The sequence below is a fragment of the Gymnodraco acuticeps genome, unplaced genomic scaffold (assembly GCF_902827175.1).
Source record: "Gymnodraco acuticeps unplaced genomic scaffold, fGymAcu1.1, whole genome shotgun sequence".
Classification (NCBI taxonomy): Eukaryota; Metazoa; Chordata; class Actinopteri; order Perciformes; family Bathydraconidae; genus Gymnodraco; species Gymnodraco acuticeps.
Genome location: NW_022992149.1, coordinates 2,013,487 through 2,032,479, shown reverse-complemented (window position 1 = coordinate 2,032,479; position 18,993 = coordinate 2,013,487). Strand labels below are relative to the sequence as shown.

At 41.0% G+C, this 18,993-nt stretch overlaps 2 protein-coding genes across 2 annotated transcripts in view; one reads left to right on the top strand and one right to left on the bottom strand.

The window, feature by feature from the left end:
- Window positions 1-18,993, bottom strand: part of erbb4b (erb-b2 receptor tyrosine kinase 4b) — a 353,394-nt gene that overhangs the window by 90,167 nt on the left and 244,234 nt on the right. Inside the window, 2 exon segments of the mRNA XM_034203950.1 lie at window positions 5,158-5,251; window positions 9,283-9,415. Of these exon segments, the coding sequence (XP_034059841.1) occupies window positions 5,158-5,251; window positions 9,283-9,415 (227 nt within the window).
- On the top strand, window positions 14,789-16,564 carry LOC117538339 (protein ANTAGONIST OF LIKE HETEROCHROMATIN PROTEIN 1-like). Its single transcript, XM_034203949.1, has 2 exons — window positions 14,789-15,125; window positions 15,619-16,564. The coding sequence occupies exons 1-2, from the start codon at window positions 14,830-14,832 to the stop codon at window positions 16,523-16,525; spliced, it is 1,203 nt and encodes a 400-aa protein (XP_034059840.1). The 5' UTR covers window positions 14,789-14,829; the 3' UTR covers window positions 16,526-16,564.

The window sequence follows — 18,993 nt, the reverse complement described above, 5'->3', positions numbered from 1 at the left end:
ATCTATATTACATAGTTAAACGGGTGCACACACACACACCACACACACACACACACACACACACACACACACACACACACACACACACACACACACACACACACACACACACACACACACACACACACACACACACACACACACACCCACACACACACACACACACACACACACCACACACACACACCACACACACACACACACACACACACACACACACACACACACACACACACACACACACACACACACACACACACACACACACACACACACACACACACACTATAAATAATAGTGAAGTCACGTTGTAATAACAATAACTCATCTCTCTCGGTTCTTTTTCTGCTTTGCCAAAAGCCACTGTGTCAAGTGTCCAACTTGGGTCTCTACCTGACCGGAGTCAACGCTGTGTGTGTCCGTCAGGAAACACGCTGTTTACAAGTAGTTCCAGCAAACATCCGCTGATAAACTGCGATGTTAACAACCTCATGATAACCTCATATGTTTTTAACTTAGGATCATACCTGTGTTTAGTCTAGAAAAAGGTAAATGTGTGCATTTTATTATAAAGTTGTGTATATTTACAGACTGTTGCACAAACGAAGAAGCTTATAAACATCAGGTTAAAAACTAAAAGAGCTTTGAAACACAATGAAAGATGTTTGGAGTTATTCATTTAAACAAGTCCTGTTTCTCTTTTGAGGCCAGGAAAAGGCTAGTCACTGTGACCTTTTTACCTGTGCTGGACTATGGTGATTTGATCTATATGAATGCACCTGCCCATTGCCTGGAAAAGTTAGATGCTGCCTATCACAGTGCCCTGAGATTTGTTACTAACTGTAAAGCACTTACTCATCACTGTACCCTGTATGCCAAGGCAGGTCTGCCTTCACTAACTGTACGGAGGCTCAGTCATTGGTACATGTTCATTTACAAAGCCATGTTGGGTAAACTACCTTTTTATATCTGCTCTCTGATCTCTCGATGAATTGAAAGTACATATTGCCTGAGATCTCATGATGTTGTTTTATTAAATGTGCCAAGTGCTAGGACTGTCTTAGGGAAGAAAGCTTTTAGTTGTGCAGCTCCACTAAATTGGAACAGTCTGCAAACATGTTTAAAACTGAGCACTTTGGTTCCCCTGCATCATTTTAAAACTCAGCTGGGTGACATGCTGTTTGATACTCATGGTACCTGTCTCTGTAAATAGAGTTTGTAAACTGTACCCTGTACATTATGTTGTATGTCATCCTTATTGTTGTTCTGTTGTTTTTATGTTACATGTGTAACTAATGTCCTGCAGGTCACCCTTGAAAAAGAGATCTTTTGATCTCAAGGGGCTTTCACCTGGTTAAATAAAGGCTACAAACAAACAAACTTTTTGTCTAAGAGATGCTGATTTGAAACCGTTGTTACATACAGTTACGGCATTTCCTGTTTCTGCTGGAGAGAGGGGAGGCCGTCCCAAAGCTTGCTGCTGTATTTACTCCCTCCATCTGACAGGAGGGAGCCTCGTTGAGCTGCGAGTGTGGCTACAGACGGAGTTCACTCCGTCACGGAGGGGTAGGGTCGAGGGAGTGGTTTGGGATTGGGCCTTATTATACATCCATGGTGTAAACCAAGCCCCCAGGAAGTGCGCCGGAGTCTGATGAGAATATTCGTGCTGGTCAAACGGCGGTACTACACTTCCTTTAGGTTGCTGGGCCCGGAAACACTTTTCCCCATTGACTTACATTGGGAAAGAGTGGTCTGTAACTCATTGGATAATTGTTTTTAAACTAAATAAACTACCCAGTATGAACGTTTGTATAGCCCTTATTAAAAACATTCGTTCCTCAAGTTGTAAAAATGTGCTAATAACGTTATACTGAGAGTTATTTCCCTCTGCATTATGAACGCGCATCTAACCCACGTGTTCAGCACTACATGAGTTTCTCTTTACCTATGGATGCACAATAACAACGGACCATATCACCTTACTGCCAGCCCACGTAGCTGTAATAATGGATATATTCCACATGTTTGCTGTAATTCATCATTTGTAAAATATTATACTACATGGGCTGTATGATGTAAATCTTGTACCGTAAATGTTGTATTAAATAAAGTTAATATTACCGACGTAGATTAACGTTCCTGTAGATTCTTATTGCACTTGCAATTGTTTTAGTTACTTGTGGGCTACTTAACATGAATAATCACAGTTACTATCCTTTTACTCCATCACATTTCAAAAATAAATAGGCTATTGTTATTTTAACTCCACCGCAGTAATTCATCATCAGCTTTACTTTTTAGATAAAGTTTTAACTCACAATTGATCATAACAGGCTTCAACATATACATTTTTATATATTACCAAGTGGTTTCATGTACAACCCACACAAGTATCATGCTAAATGAAGCTCTGTTGCTTGGATATCACTAGATCCTGATGTCAGCGTAATATAAAAGTGCATAACGATTGATGTGTAACTTAGCATAATTTACTAGCTAGCCGCTAGCTGCTAACTGCCCGCCTCGTTAATATAAATCCAGTACCATGCTGTCATGAATGCGCGGTGCTGTTACGTGTACGCAAATTCACGTGCTTAATGTGAAGGAGCCTTTTGGGCGGCGTGGTTAAAGTTGCGCATGCTCTATGAGTGCACATACGGGTACTTCTCAGGCATGCCGGGTAATCTGTGACGTTTTCGACATCATGCGCCATTGAGCAACTCTCATAGGAATGAATGAGGCCCCGCCTCCAACGCTGTATCCAGTTCTTATTATACATCCATGGTGTAAACAGAGCGAGGACCCGCAGCTGCGCTACTTTAGCTGTCCCTAAATGTGCCTGATTAAAATATAAATAATATAACGCAGATTAAGGAAAACAAGGGGAATTTACAACAGTAAATATCATAGATGAGGACGATTTTTTTAAACAATTCAAAATGAAACATTTCTGAGATGTGAAGAAAACGGACCAACATTCGACATATTCGACTTAAAACCGTTTCTCTACACACAGACCTTCAATGGTAGGCTATATTATCAATGATATCAAAGTGAAGAAGAGACTCTACAGAAGGCTTTTGTTCTGCATTGTTGACCATTGGTCTTTTATACACCTTTCATATACAGGTGAAGATAAATTCTGCATTCAGACATCCAACAAATAAGTGCGTTGAGGTGGAGTCAGATGATAATTACTACAGATTTAGAGATCCTAAATGAGCTTTATCCATTAGGAAGGGCAACAGGTTTAAATGCCTATTGTCAAATGACGCTATTCTCCAATATTTCATTAAAGGAACAGTATAAAATGTACTTGCCTGAGATAAATTGATGGATCAGTGATCAACAACAGCAACTGTTCTACCATCATCACCTATTATGTCCTCAACATAGCTAGTATTCATAGCAATAGTCCTATCCCCAATCTCTCTCTGCAGAGGGCATTAGGCCTATCAAATCACTGTGTGTAAGCTGTAATGTAATTGCTATGGGCTCTGTGGCCATAACATGATTGCTGTAATCTATTTGTGGCGCAACAGGTTACCCTGGGACATTTCCATTATAAACAGCTTGTCAAGTCACACACATACAATGACACACTCACAGGCTGAGATGCTGCATGATGTTGTACAGTACAGTACTTGAACATGTTAATTACAGGTTGCTGAAATAAGGACAAATTGAAACAACTGTTGAATTGAACGTATGAAGTCACACAGAACCTTTAGAATAGACTTTTGAAAAAATAAAAACATTATGAATGTGAACTTAACTCAAATTGTCAAAGTCAACTTTAATGTCAATTTTTCTGTGTGTTTGTACAGACAGAGATCAACATAACGTTTCCAACAATCCAAATACAATAATACAAATATACATAAATATGTATATCCATTGTATTGTATTTGTGCTAATTAACTTGCTGAGATATCAAATATATAACTGTTCAAGTCATTACAAAGTACTTCTATCACCTTTTTTGCTAAAGGTATATTTTCGTTTTGTTAAATCTTTACACCCACCTTCTTATCACATGTCTAAAAAGTCAGGTGCAGAGTGACATATCGAGATATCAGCCAAGATAATCACAACATCAAAGTTGTTTTGGAAATCAACCAACTTCTAAACTGCATTAGGCATTCATTGAACTATCTGACAGTGTGATGGGACACAGAAGACAGAACATCACCCTTCTGGCTTGCATCTGTCGCAAATCATCCCTCTATCAAACAAAGAGAAAGCGCGGGTCAGGGGGCTCGTGTGGCTGTGGGTGTAGTGTGCAGGAGATGCAGACAGAGATGAAGGTCAGGGATTTTTTTTTTTCTCCGCTCTGGCATTTTTCTTATGTACAGCTGCGCCCAAACAATCTTTCAAAGAGCATGCAGTATATTCTAAGAGCTTGTGAAATGCAAAAAGTGTCTGGGAAAAAAAAACATCCTTTTGGAATAAAAAAAAGAACGACTGTTCATGAATACCTTTTTGATATTTAACTTTAAAATAAAAACAGATGTATATAGAGTCATACGTGTTGATGTTTTAATTCATTGCCGCAAAATAATGCTGATCTTAGCTTAAACAATCAGTTTTACCTTTGACACGGAACATGAGACATAATCAATAGCACAGCTGAAAGGCACAGTTTGACTGCTAATACAATAATTAATCATAGTCTCAGATGACCACAGGGAATGTCTGCAGCGCCAAGTCATTTGCTTTGTGGTGAGTGAAGCACTGCTCTGGCCTTGAATGGTTTTCATTTAGAGGATCAACACTGAAAACAACAGTTTAGCCCATTCAGCTGATTCGGCTTTTAGTTAGTTCAATGTATTGATGGTTTTGCTCTTTTTATGGCATGCGTTGACATTTAGAAAAATACAGGATATACAAAGCCATCTTGTCTGACAAAAATGTTAACCTTGTATTAACTTTTTGCTGTCACATTATAACTTATATTTTCGTTGGCTCATGGCTTTTAGCTTTGAAAAAGATGAGACTGCAGGTTATCTTTAAAAAAAGGAATAGTTCCATGATTTATCTTTGATTAACAGATAAAAACAAACCCAAACCAACTGCTCCACCAACTACTGTCACACATGAGATAAAATACTGTGTCGGTATCTGCCTTACTTTTAGGGTCTTAAGGAGCAAACTTACCGGACCGTTGCAGGTCAAAGAGTCATCGTCAGCTTGCTCACACTGGGCGTCACACTCCACACACACTGACCCGTTGGCATACTCTCGGATATCCCTGAGAGACAGGAAGACAGGGAAGGAGGGAGGGATTAGGAGGGTGAGAAATAGAGTGATACAGGGGAGAGAGACAAGAAATTATTTGGGAAATAGAACAATAACAAGGCTTTGTGTCCTCAGAAGAATATACTACAGTAAAAGTGAAGGGTGGTTGAAAATAATCTAAATGCAATGCAGCACAGAGCGAAAAACAAGTAGGCCTACATGTTGTTATATTTTGACTGAATCACAATATTTGTATTATATAATCTGCACATTTAGTGGAATTGCCTCCTGGACAACTTGTGCAAAAGACAGAACAAATCAATGCCAGTAAAAAAATGTATGTACTGGCATTGGCAAGAGTGGCAAGAGTGCTCTCTTTTAAGAGCTTTCTTTGTAAATAAATAAGAACTAAATGAAGTTCAGGATGTCATTTCCAGAGCAAAGAAGATGGATGGATGGACTGAGAGAGAAAGAAGAATTATTCAAAAATGATTAGACGTGTCTGTTGCCATCTGTTGTGTGAGCATCATATCTCACAATGTTTACCTTATAATTACAGGTTATCAAATGTGGTCATTAAAGGCAGTCTCGCACGCTCAGATGCACACACATACATCCCTGATGCATCCAGCATTGTAGCTAATTAGCTAACTGTAACAGTGATACCATCAGGCTGGGGGTCAATGCAGTTGAAAGGTGCAGTATATGTAAGGGCTTTCAAAAATCAATTAAATTAAGTGCCTTGTTATTCAATTTATGAAATCCCATTATAATAGTAAAACACCAGAGTCTGCTCCAAAAGTCATTCAATCTGACCACAGTGTGGGTGAGATGGCACTCGACTTTGTCGCAACAGGACAAGGAGAATGACGTTTGGGTACTTATTTTTTGGTCAATGACGGACAACAGAATGTTCCATTTTTTTGTCATTGGTGCAGTGGAATCTAAAACAAATTAGAATGAATTATGCTTCATGTGGCCTTCATAAAACCTTCCAGGAGGCCGGAGAGGTGAGCCTTTGTCTGGGTCTGTGCCGGTTGAAATAATAAAGGCTGCAGTGTAGCTGGATGTTATCACTGACACTTAATACTCATACGCTATTCCATGATTTTCTCCTGTCTTCTGCTTTTCTGCTTCTGTTAAGGCACACAAATACAGCATCACATTTGTAGTTAAAGATGGGGTAGGTAATTCACTTCAGAAACACTTTTTGTTATATTCCATGGAATGCTCTTAACATCCCGATAGCAATGATTATATTTAATGCTTTGACAATAAATACATAAAAAAATGTCATCTGTGGAAGCCGTAGTACTGTAAAAAGCACGACTAATCATTTTAGCCGGGCCGGCTAAAATGATTGGATGGCCTACCTGCCTGTCAGCCTTCCATCTGTGCACAAACTTATCTCGTGCCCTCATTGGTCATGAGCTCTGGCTCTGTAAGGAAGTCTGAAGGAAGGGGCAGTTTTTTTTCGGCTGCGTACTTTCAAATTCTAGCGCACTCGAGCTGGTTTCTCCATTCTTACCTACCCTACCTTTAATAATATAGCATTTTATGGATTTCATACAAAAAAAAAACATTGCATTTCAAATGGCTTTGTTCCCACAAACTAAGAAAAACAATATGTCTGGCATTTTAAACAGTAAAATCCATATTATTTGAGGTCCAAGCAAAAAAGCAACAAGGAGCTTGCATTGCCTTAGACTAAGGCAATGCAAGCTCCTTTTTGCTTTTTTGCTCGCTGATAATGTTGTGCAAAAACATGTTAAATAAACCACTAAGGTTGAATTAGGACAATATTAACCTTTAGTTCACTAAATGAATAAAGGGGCTTCCTTGTGTTTTAAGTGCTCGGCAATTATTAAACTCAAGTACCTTTATTCTCCTTGCTAATCATTTGCCACACCTTTAGTGCCAAACCAATCCACATGGGAATAAAGGCGAACTTGAACTGTTGGGCAACATAACATTTTGATTAAACCAGCGATAGATTTTGACACAAAATAAGGCACACACAGCGATGAAATATGACTTAAGTTGAAAGCTTGACTTATGACACACATGTGGCAATGTTTTCATTCAGTGAAGCTTTATATTGGAGAGATGAGGTACAGGTTGGATTGGTTACGCTGGCAGTGCGGGGGGTGTTGACGTGCAGGTGGACAGGTAGGCAGGGCGTGGCCCCGTGCGCAAGCAGTGACTGTGACACGCAGTGACACGCCTAGCCCCCCTGCCCTAACAGCCCCTTCTGGTCCTCCTCATTCCTTTCTACTGTGGCCACCATTAGCATTTGATCAAATACAGACTTAAAAACATCTAGTTCCAGCAGTTCTGCAGAGCAAAAAAAATCCTAAAATGCTATTAATGAAACTCTCCAGGTAGCGGATCCAGTCATTGCATTTTTTTTAGAAAAGGATTACATCAAGGTAAAGTTCCTTTTCTAGTCAAGGGCCCCCTATTGTTTTGAATCTCTACAGGGGTGCCTTTTAAACCAAGAATCACCACCACGTCTTTAATTTGTTCTTTTCACCCCGCGGCTCTTAAATATTATCCATGGTAAACAGAACAATTACTGCAGGATTTGAAAGCTGAAACAAAGAGCCTAGGGGTGTTTTGAACCGGAATATGTTTTGATGTACAGTAGTGCAGCAGGGTTTTTTTAACAAATCAGAATTATTGAAAAATGTCACCACTCCTATTCTTAGGTAATTATGTGGAGTTAAGCATGTTTAAAAAAGTGTCCTTGACCAGACAACTAAGACCAATATAAGAAAGCATTATCTATCAAACTAGGGAAACTGGAACAACCTACAGTGTTTATTATTATGTATACTTATCACTTTAGATCGTATGTCTTAATGACGTCTAAAAAAACATTTCACCTAAAATAGTCTATTCAAGCAGAGTTTTTCTAGAACTAGATACCATTTAAACTTTTGATCAACACTTCAATTGATTTTACTGTAAAACATTTGCAGCACAGACCCATGAACCTTTTTCTGTTAAAGATCAGCATACAATTCAGAATTAATATGTAAGACTATCCATTGTAAAGCCCTTTGTTAGATTTTCATAAAAGCTGCCTTTTAAGTGATTTCATCTGAGGATTACGGTAAGTGATCAGCACTTAATATATGTGATTACTTAATTCAAGGAAACAAATATTGGTTAGTGCACTGAAAGGTAATTTGATAAAAGCCAAATTCATACTGCTTCCTCCATCACAGACAATGAACCAGCAACACTTCAATCCAAGATCCACCTGCCTTAGAGTGCTGATTATAACCAAAAAGCACTTACACTAAATGTTTTCTTGACTGGCAGTGAGTTTCTGAGCTGAAAAGTATATGTTTGATTGGGTTTTCTTGCAGCAAAAGTCGATTAGATTTCCTCTTGGCAGTGACACAATGCTACATTTTCTGGGTGAGATGAAGTACACACAGTTTGCTCCAACCACGTCCATCACTCACTGGAAAAGACACTTTAATTTATTTTGCAACAACTGCAAGGTTTGTAATTGAAAATGCATTGTGTTGCAGAGGGACAGGGAGGAAAGGCGGTGGACATGTTGATCTATAAGGTTATTTCTTTTTTAATTGACCTATGGTGTTATGTTGAGAGTTGCAGTGATATTACAGCTACTCATATTGAGTCTCTAAAAGTACTGAAAGGTATGTCTGCTTGTATCAATCCAAGGTGAGCTGACTTTTTAAAAAATTTTTTTTTAAATTGCACAGTAGTCAGACAGACCTGAAATAAACCAGACTGTGCACTGAAAAACTTGGCAATTCTGTCACCACAGAAAATAACAACTTTTGTATACAGTTTGAACAATTGCAGAAAAAGCACAATGAAAGCTTGCAGTGTGGTGTGCTTTATTTTGTGAGTATCACTAAGATGAAGTAAAGCACAAGCTGAAGGTTGCATTAAGTATTTGTGTGGGTGAACCTAACATGTTATTAGTACTTTAGGACAAACACAAGAACATACATTTTAATATAACAATAAGGGGTGTATGTGTATATGCACACTGTAACTCACCCTTCATAAAGGTTGCAGTTTTTCACACAGGTTCGCCCACGGCTGAAGAATCTGCAGGCGAGGCACTGATCTGGGCCAGGACCCCAACAGCCGGCGTCAGAACACAGCAGGTTACACACCATGCGCTCCTTAGCTGCTCAATGCACACATAAGCACAAAGAAACCAGTGTAAAAACAAAGAAATGACATCCATGTAGAAGCAGTTGTGCATTGCTGACTCGGTGCAGATGCAGAGAGTAAATCCTAATTTGGCTCCAATTAGCCAGATATAAAATCATCCAAAATAGTCACATTATTTATGAAGAGGAACAGGGCTAGATGAAATAAAGCATGCCATTTGCAAGGGTTTATTTTCACATTAAATATCTCTGCCTCTAGAGAGCAGCTCCTAATTTGCGGTGTTCTATAAAAGGTGTGTTTTTCTGGGTACGACTTTTCTTAACAATGGCAGGGATAATTGCAGAAAGACGGAGTAATAGGTGTAGGGCTCAACGACACTGCTTTTTTTATGCAGTGAATCAAAAATTGTCAAATGATATGTATCCAGCTGTCCCAAACAATTACCCTCATGGATGAACTTAAAGAAGACCAAGTTCCTGAAACAAAATGCTCTCATTTGATCGCCGAAACAGTTACACTTTTTAAAACATTAATGATCTCTGTTCAGTCTATGGACTTTGATGGCTGTCTAATGTGAGCAAACTGTATATTCTGTGTTGAACCTATGCATAGTGTGTGTGAAGGACTGTGTGATATGGCAGATAGCCATGAAGTACACTTCATTATAAAAATGCTAAGTTAACAGTGAGTGACAAAGCACTATTGGAAACTAGCAAGCACCTGCAGCTGCCATGCAGACATTTTTATTTAACTTGGACTTATAGAAAGGAAGCTGAAAATCTATTTATAACCTCATTTAAAGGCTTTAATTTAAAACACAGCCTTAACAGCTCTTACTCTTTTTTGTTGTTGTCAAACGGCTTGAATATATTGAATATTAGAAATTCAATTTGATTAGTCCAATGACAACAGTATCTGCTTTCAACAACCAAATCCATAGCACCAGAAATTCAAATTCAATTCAAATTCAGCATCGAGAACAAATAACGTTTTGCAAAGTTATGTGAAGCTTTTACAAAAATCAACACTTTTGATTTACAAAAAGACAAGTATTAAAAGAGCCCACTCACAGCGAACATCCTATGCTGCTCTCGCTGTTTCTGCCTCACAGTTTCTCATATAGTTCCAACTACCAACAGACTCCATTACAACAGGCCATTACATTTCCACTTTTCCATTTTCTTTTTGTGTCTGGATCTCTTATCTCTCCCTTTCTCTCTCTCACCCGTTCAGCTCCGTTTCCACAAAGGTTGCTAAATCTGAGAGCATTACAGTGACAAAATGAGTGTTCAAGTAACGCGGTGAGAGCACTGCACATACACTCAGAACTTTTACCATCCCATCTACGTCCCACTTGTCGGGATTTTAAAAACATCCTCTCCTCTCCATCTTTATATAGATGGATACACAAAGCTGTTTTCAAGGCCCTGGACACATGTGAGCAAGGGGCCATGCCTCAGAGCCAGCAATAGCCATGTTTAGAATAATTAAAAAAGGGAGACAAAAAGATTCAGAGACATGGAGAAAAAAGTGTTACTTAGAGAGCAGAAGATGAAAGCGTTGCCTTGAACAAGAGAAAAAGAAAACACCTCAGCCTCCAGCACTCTATTGACCAGGCAGAAGAAAGAAGAGGAGATGAGTGATGTAAAAAAGTGAATAAACAAGGGAAGAGGAAGCGTTGGATGGCTTTTTTAGGAAACAGCAGCTGCAAGATCAAAAGAACTTCAGATATTGCTGACATGGTTGGAAAACAACAGGCCATGAGGCTTGTGCTGTCAGGTGCCTTTAACAGTCTCAGGGGCCACCGACCATAGACGCATTTGTTTGTCTTTTTGCATGTTAGAAACGAGTTGGCGACACTAAGACTGTGAGATAATGTTTGTGTAGCAATAATACATGACCTTTCTCTTTCTCAACTCGGAGGGAAGTCGCTGCTATGCCTTGTGAACACTCCGATAATGCCTCTCCACGTTACCTTTCTTTGGCAGAGCGACGCTTGCTTTACAAATAAGGCAAATAACCTTTGAATGTGACATCACAAAACAATATTCTTCCTCCCATTCTGGGTGGAAGTGGTATGTCTTTAGCTTCTTGCACAACTCATTTTGTTGTTTGTCTCTTGTTTGTCTCTTTAACTTAATTTGAGTTTTCCCAGCACTTGACTGATTATGTATCGCTTTGCATTCTGGGTTAACAGACTGGAAAGCGATAGGTCGCTTTTTCTGTCAATCAAGTAAACTCCTGAATTAAGTGGCAGGGAGGCCAAGGGAGGAGGGACCAAAACCTGTTTTGTCTATTTTAACGGAGCTGGATTTTTTTTTTATGAATGACTCGCAATCTACCATCAAAAACCTTTTAGTTCACTTTCCCCGACCTGTCAAATGATGCTAAATGATCAGTGAAGATCATTTCAAAAACAGGGTGATTTTCATTTAAAGCAGGCAGACTTAAGGAGAGCGCCCTGTCAAAACAGAACATCATTTTCAGATCCAAAGCTGTCAGCAGAATTACTCAACTCTAGTTTATAAGTCTACAGCCAGACGTGTTTGGTCTTGTTGGGTGAGCAAAGATTTAACTTATTTGACAACAAATATCAATTAAACTAAACTATCAACTCAAGCTGATGAAACTTTTGGAAGAGTGTTGAAACCTCTTCAACCTCACAGCATCAATGCATTGGATTATTTGCATTTGACCTCTCGCTGGATGCATGAGGCTATCACACCAAGTGAACAGTTTTGTAATCCTGATGTCACTATCTATTGCCAGATAAGTTTTCACAAGGGTGATTGAGTTTATGGCCCATTGATGGAAGTATTGCAATATTTATTTATTTTCAGTATTGAACTTGGACTCTATGATGACATTGCTGGAAACATGCTGTATTAAATTAAGTAACGTAGTGCATATGGAAGCCTAACATTATTTGGATGTGCCTGTCAAGAGGCTATGCAACTGTTGGGTGTCATTATGCAGTTTATCAAAAGTACAAAGTTGAATTAAGCCACCTTAAGGAAAAATGTTTGCCTGATCAGAAGAGTTTTCAGAAGTTGCTGACGCACAACCATTTTATTTAAATCTGGATGATGTGTCCATCAGACAATCTGAAGCAGGTGGATTCTTTTCCTGACATATTGTAACTTGTTTTTTGTATAAATAACTTAATTTACATTTCAACTTTGTGCAAAAAAGGCAGAAATATTAAATGTTTCTCTTACCAGCTGTAGGGTGTTGTGCAAAATCAAACAGGACTGACATCTTAATGATTATACATGAAATACATGAAACTATTCTTAACGCAATAGCACATAGAATTAGCATATAGAAAGTACAACTGTATACAACTGTTATCCCTGTTTTCAGGTTTACCTAAATAATTCTACATCACATCGACATACACTGAATAAATGGCCACAGGCAGTCTTCTCCTCTGTCTCTGCTCCATAAGGGTGTGAGACCTGCCCTTTTCCAGTCCCCTGCTAAGCTCAGTCAAGTTTACACACACACACACACACACACACACACACACACACACACACACACACCACACACACACACACACACACCACACACATCACACACACACACACACACACACACACACACACACACACACACACACACACACACACACACACACACACACACACACACACACACACACACACACACACACACACACTACACACACACACACACACACACACACACACACACACACACACACACACACACACCACACACACACACACACACACACACACACACACACACACACACACACACACAACACACACACACACACACACACACACCACACACACACACACACACACACACACACACACACACACACACACACACACACACACACACACACACACACACACACACACACACACACACACACACACACACACACACACACACACACACACACACAGCCATGTCAAGGAGAGCAGTGTGTGACTCTTGAGTCTCGCCCAAGTCTTCAAAGTCACTGAAGAGAAAGAGTGTGTGCCCAACACTGAGGAACTGCCCACGGGAACCGCGAAAAGGGGCCAACTCAATAATGCAAATACTGGCTCATTAATGAACCCTATACACACATGAATAATGTAATTAATTCAGAACTACACGTATTTAGCTAATTATTTTTTTGAATGGTTCTGTTGGGAATTATTCCTATTGCGTAATATTTGTTATTGAGTTGTCTTTAGAAATGAGTTAGATAATAATGTCCACTCTTCCGACAGACATAAAGTAATAGAAATAACAAGTTTGTTTCTGCTATTATATGTTCAGTGCCTATGCTGCATTCTGAAGGAGCAGAGTGAAGTTATAAAAAGAATAATGATTTCCTCAACCAGAAAACATTATATCTAAGAGCCTTAGCAGAAATGGGAGCTTTTACTTTCCTTCAAAACTTGGAGCATCGATCTAATGGTCAGAGAGTTGTCTAAAGTTGAATTTGAGTCAGGTTAACAATCTCAAGTCAAACCATTAGTGTCTGACTCCGCTGCTAAAGCATACATCTCAAACAGAAAGCAATAAAACAGTCAAACAAAAAACACAAAAATGTTCTCAATGGTGCCTGCGGCTTCACAACTGAGGTTAAAAGCAAGACTAGAACACAAAGAATACATCACAGATTAGAGCAGGGATTTCACATTTTATCAACCTTTTTAGGGTTTTAGAGTGGCCCGTCTACACTACAGGCATCGAAAAAGCTTGAAGCTGGGCGTGTCTGAAGCTTGGCGATTTTTTGCGAGCAACGCGACCAACAACCAATCACATGAATCTCCCGCCCCCGACATACAAAGCAATAGCAATGTTAAAACGAAGTAAACTGGATATCAAATCCCCAAACAGGCGAAAACCTACCAGTTTCACCCACTGTCTCTGCCACCTCCCTCCATGCCTGGTTCCTCCGGTTTGTATCCAGGTAAATAGTTCTGGTCGGAAAGAACCGGGTGATTTGCTACCGTAATTTCTCGTTTGGAATATGAGGAAATGAACTGCGGTCTGGCTCTCCCAGTTTGCACGCGGTTTGATTGGCTAGCGCTTCTACTGGCGGGAATTGCAAAAACGGGATTTGATTGGCTGACGCCAGCTTCGAGCAAGCATCGAGCCTCAAAAGTTGAACATTATTCAACTTTTGACGCCGATAGACGCTGGCGATGCTTGCAACGCCTTGCCATGCTACCCACAATGCAGTTCGGCGAAGTTTGAAAATATCCTACGTCACCCCATTCAAATGAATGGGCGAAGCGTTGAAAGCATTTTTTGACGCCTGTAGTGTAGACGGGCCGTGAGGCTTGGCGCTTTCTCGCGCACAAGGCGACCAACAACCAATCAGGAATCTCCCCGCCCGCCCCCAGCATACAAAGCAAAAAAAAAGCCCGGTTCTTCTACACTATTGCCAAAATGGATGCCGGTTTTGTAGCAACGGTAGCGTTGGTTTATGCAATGTCTCGCAGGAGGCCACGTATAGTGCGTCGCTGTTGGGTACATACAATACTCAGAAAACGTCTGCAACGGGGGGAATACCACGTTCTTGTCCAAGAGCTCCGCCTGGATGGTGTACTGTTTCAGCAGTACTTCAGGATGAGCAAAGACGCGTTCGACGAGTTGCTCGGAAAAGTCGGTCCACTGATTGCAAAGGCAGACACCCGTATGCGTTTGTCAATCGGACCCGCCGAGCGACTCGCCATCTGCCTACGGTACGTTTTGTGTATTTCTACTTCTTTAATATGACTCTGTATATAAAGAGAGAGAATGCATGCAATGGATGAATGAAGTCTGTGATGTAGTTCAGATGAATGACATTAATTAAGATAGCTAGGTAAACACAGTATTGCTCCCCTGTGTGTTTGTGGTCTGTGTGTGTCTGTGGTGTGTGTGTCTGCCTGTGGTGTGTGTGTCTGCCTGTGGTGTATGTGTGTGTCTGTGGTGTGTGTCTGTGTGATGTGTGTGTCTGTGGTATGTTGGTGTGTATGTGATGTGTGTGTCTGATGTGTGTGTCTGTGGTATGTTGGTGTGTCTGTGGTGTGTGTGTCTGTGGTGTGTGTGTGTGTGTGTCTGTGATGTGTGTGTCTGCCTGTGGTGTATGTGTGTGTCTGTGATGTGTGTGCCTGTGGTGTGTCTGTGATGTGTGTGTGTCTGCGTGGCATATAACTTTTAAAAAAAAAATCTTGTATATTACTTTTTTCTCAGGTACCTGGCAACCGGTGACTCGTACAGGACCATAGCATTCAGCTATCGGGTCGGGCATGCAACAGTGGCTGTCATCGTCAAGGAGGTTGCGGGTGCCATCTGGACCGCGCTGGTCGAGGAGACCATGCCGGTACCACAGACGGAGGACTGGAGAGCCATCGCTGCTGGGTTCCAGGAGCGCTGGAACTTTCCAAATTGCGTTGGTGCCATTGATGGGAAGCACGTGGTGATCCAGGCTCCGGCAAATTCTGGGTCCCTCTACTTCAACTACAAGTCCAGCCACTCCTTGGTACTGCTGGCTGTCGTGGATGCTGAGTACCTCTTCAGGGTAGTGGATGTCGGAGGTTTTGGAAGGAGCAGCGACGGTGGGAGCCTGCAGAATTCCGCTTTTGGAGAGAGCCTCAGAGATGGCAGTCTGCAGCTACCACCTGACACCGTCATCCCAGGAGCAGAGCGGCTCGGCCTTCTTCCCCATGTGTTTGTTGGAGATGAGGCTTTTCCGCTGCTGGACAACCTGCTGCGTCCGTTCCCTGGACGTCAGCTCACGCGTGAAAGGAGGCTGTTCAACTACCGCCTCAGCCGGGCCAGGTTGGTGGTTGAATGTACGTTTGGCATCCTCTCATCTCAGTGGAGAATGTTCCGGCGTGTCATCACCACCAGCCCGGAGGTAACAGAGTTGTGTGTGAAGGCCACCTGTGTGTTGCACAACTTCCTCCGCAGGAAGACAATAGGAAGGTCATCACGCACACCTGTCGTCGCAGAGTCGAGTGATGAAGCTCCAACCCTGCGCGATGCACCTATGATGGGCTCAAACAACGCCACACGCCGATCCATCCAACTGCGGGAGACCTTCTGCTCCTATTTGAATGAGGAGGGTGTAGTGTCATGGCAGCATAAAGTGGTGTAGGGTCACCATGGCTCCTCCAAACCAAAAGCTCTTTTAAGAGCTACCCATTTTCTTTAAAGAGCAAATATTCCAAATGAGCCATTTTAAAATCAAACATTCCTAATAAACATGTTTCTTGAATTGATATTATGATATGACAAACAACCTTTTTCTTTCAGCCCTGTTTTTACTGATAAACCACTCATAATTTCAATAGGTTTTCACATGACCAATTACAGAAGAAAGCACATTATATATACCGACATACATGAAGCTTCTGGTATGTTGCAACTGACAAACCACATGAACAAGTGAAGACACAGTATAGCCATAACATACTTGAAATAATGTTTTATTTGGTGAATTTGAGTGAAGTGTGTGTGATGAGTGATGAGTGTAAAAAAATGTAATGTGGATCAGTATGTGTGAAAAAATTATTAAATTATAAATTGTCCTGCTTTTCCACGTCAAAAATTAGCTGGTGTACCCCGAGGCGGACTCTTGCCCTCTGTGCCCTTGTCATCTGCCTCATGGTGGGCAAGAGGCTCTTGAAAAATTGCAAGTCCTCGTCCTCCTCCACCACTGGTGGGGTTGGCTGGGCAATTGCTGGGTAATTGCTGACAGCAGACAGCAGACTTCGTTCAAACGGGGACATCTCCCTCCCCCTCCCCCGTGTTTTGCCCCGGACCTCAGCATTCTCCTCCTGGCTGACTGCTGCTGGCTGACTGGCGGACTGGCTGGTGGACTGGCTGGCTGACTCACTGTCTACCTGGCTCTCTTCCTCTGCCACCAGGGTGGATGGAGGCAGGGTCTGCCGGGGGACATTGCTGGACGTCTCACGGTCTATGATGAGCCAAAGAGCTGTACATATAATAAAAATAGCCTACAGTAGAGACACTACATCAAATACAACAGCACAGATTGTTCAGAATATCAGTATGAGAAAAACGACACCCTCTGCATGTATTATATGTTATATATTATGCTTATAATATTATATATAATATTTTTTTATTAATATATGATATGTTATGCTACATTACTAGCTGGCTAAATATACTGTCTATGCTTGATAGCTGTGCATGTATTATATGTTATATATAGGGCCGGGACTTTAACGCGTTAATTAAGATTAATTAATTACACAAAAATTAACACATTTTAATCGCACTTATTTTTGCACCGCGGAACATTTCTCACTGGATGAGTTTCAGGCGTACCGATTATACTGGAGCACCAACTAACGTTCATGACTTCAGACAACAACAAACCACAGTGAACAACAGTGGGAAATGTTGTTTTAAAAAACGGACGGATGGAAGCGTCGATAAGAGCACGGTTGTGTGCAAATTATGCAAAAAGGAATTCGCATATTACCGCAGCACATCAAGCCTCAAGTATCACCTCAATGCAAAACATATAGCAGCTAGCGTGGACGTTAGCCTCTTTTATCGCGTTCACACCAAAAAGAGCCGGTACTAAAATTAGTTCATGAGAACCTTTTTTACCCCCACGAAAGTCCCTGCTAGAGAGCTGCTAGAGAGCAGGGACTTTCGTACGGCTCTCTTGTGAGAAAAGAGCTATATTTCTGATTGGCTGGGCGGATTGCAAACCACGCCCCGTAAAACTCCCTAAAAAGTTTTGTGAAGACGCCATTTTATTATCCTCGCATTAGCATTATTAGCATTAGCCCAGCGCAGAAACGCAGAGAGACTAACTTATGGCAACACAAAATAAAACATGGGAGCGGTGGAGATGAGGAGGTGTCGGCGTTCTGGTGATTTACTCGGAAGGCTTCAGTAGAAGCTGCTGGGACTCCCAGCAGCTTCTACTGAAGCCAGTCCCCAACTCCGGGGACTTCCGGCCGGGGATTTTGGGCGGCAGTATACGCCGTGAAGTGGTTTGCGGCCTGCCAGTAAACCCAAAGCAGAAGAAGAATAAGTGATGTCAGCGGCTTCATTTGCCTAATCCACCCCCAGGTTCAAAGAGTTCTCATGAACTAAATTCTCATGAACCTTTGTGGGAAAAGTACTGCGGTGTGAATGCGCCTAATGGTATACTAAAATCCATGTGAAAAAAATTGCTTCTCACTGTTCTTAGGTCAAATATTTGTATGTGATTAAAAATGCGATTAATTTCGATTAATTAATTACAAAGCCTCTAATTAATTAGATTATTTTTTTTAATCTTAGTTATATATTATGCTTATAATGTTTTTTTATTATTATATTAATATATATTATATATTATTATGCTACATTACTAGCTGTCCATTCAATGCTAAAACGAAGTAAACTGGATATAAACTCCCCAGAAAATCTACCAGTTTCACCAACTGTCTCTGCCACCTCCCGCCATGCCTGGTTCCTCCGGTTTAGGTCCCGGTAGGTGAACAGAGTACAGTCATATACAGGACTGGGACATTTGCCACAGCAATGATTAATTTGTCCTCCATTTTATGACATATGAAAAATAGTCAAGACCTGCGG

Coding starts and splice junctions, on each gene's coding strand:
- LOC117538339 (XM_034203949.1), top strand. CDS start 14,830: ATGGATGCCGGTTTTGTAGCAACGGTAGCGTTGGTTTATGCAATGTCT. Junction 15,126..15,618: donor CGACTCGCCATCTGCCTACG/GTACGTTTTGTG, acceptor CTTTTTTCTCAG/GTACCTGGCAACCGGTGACT.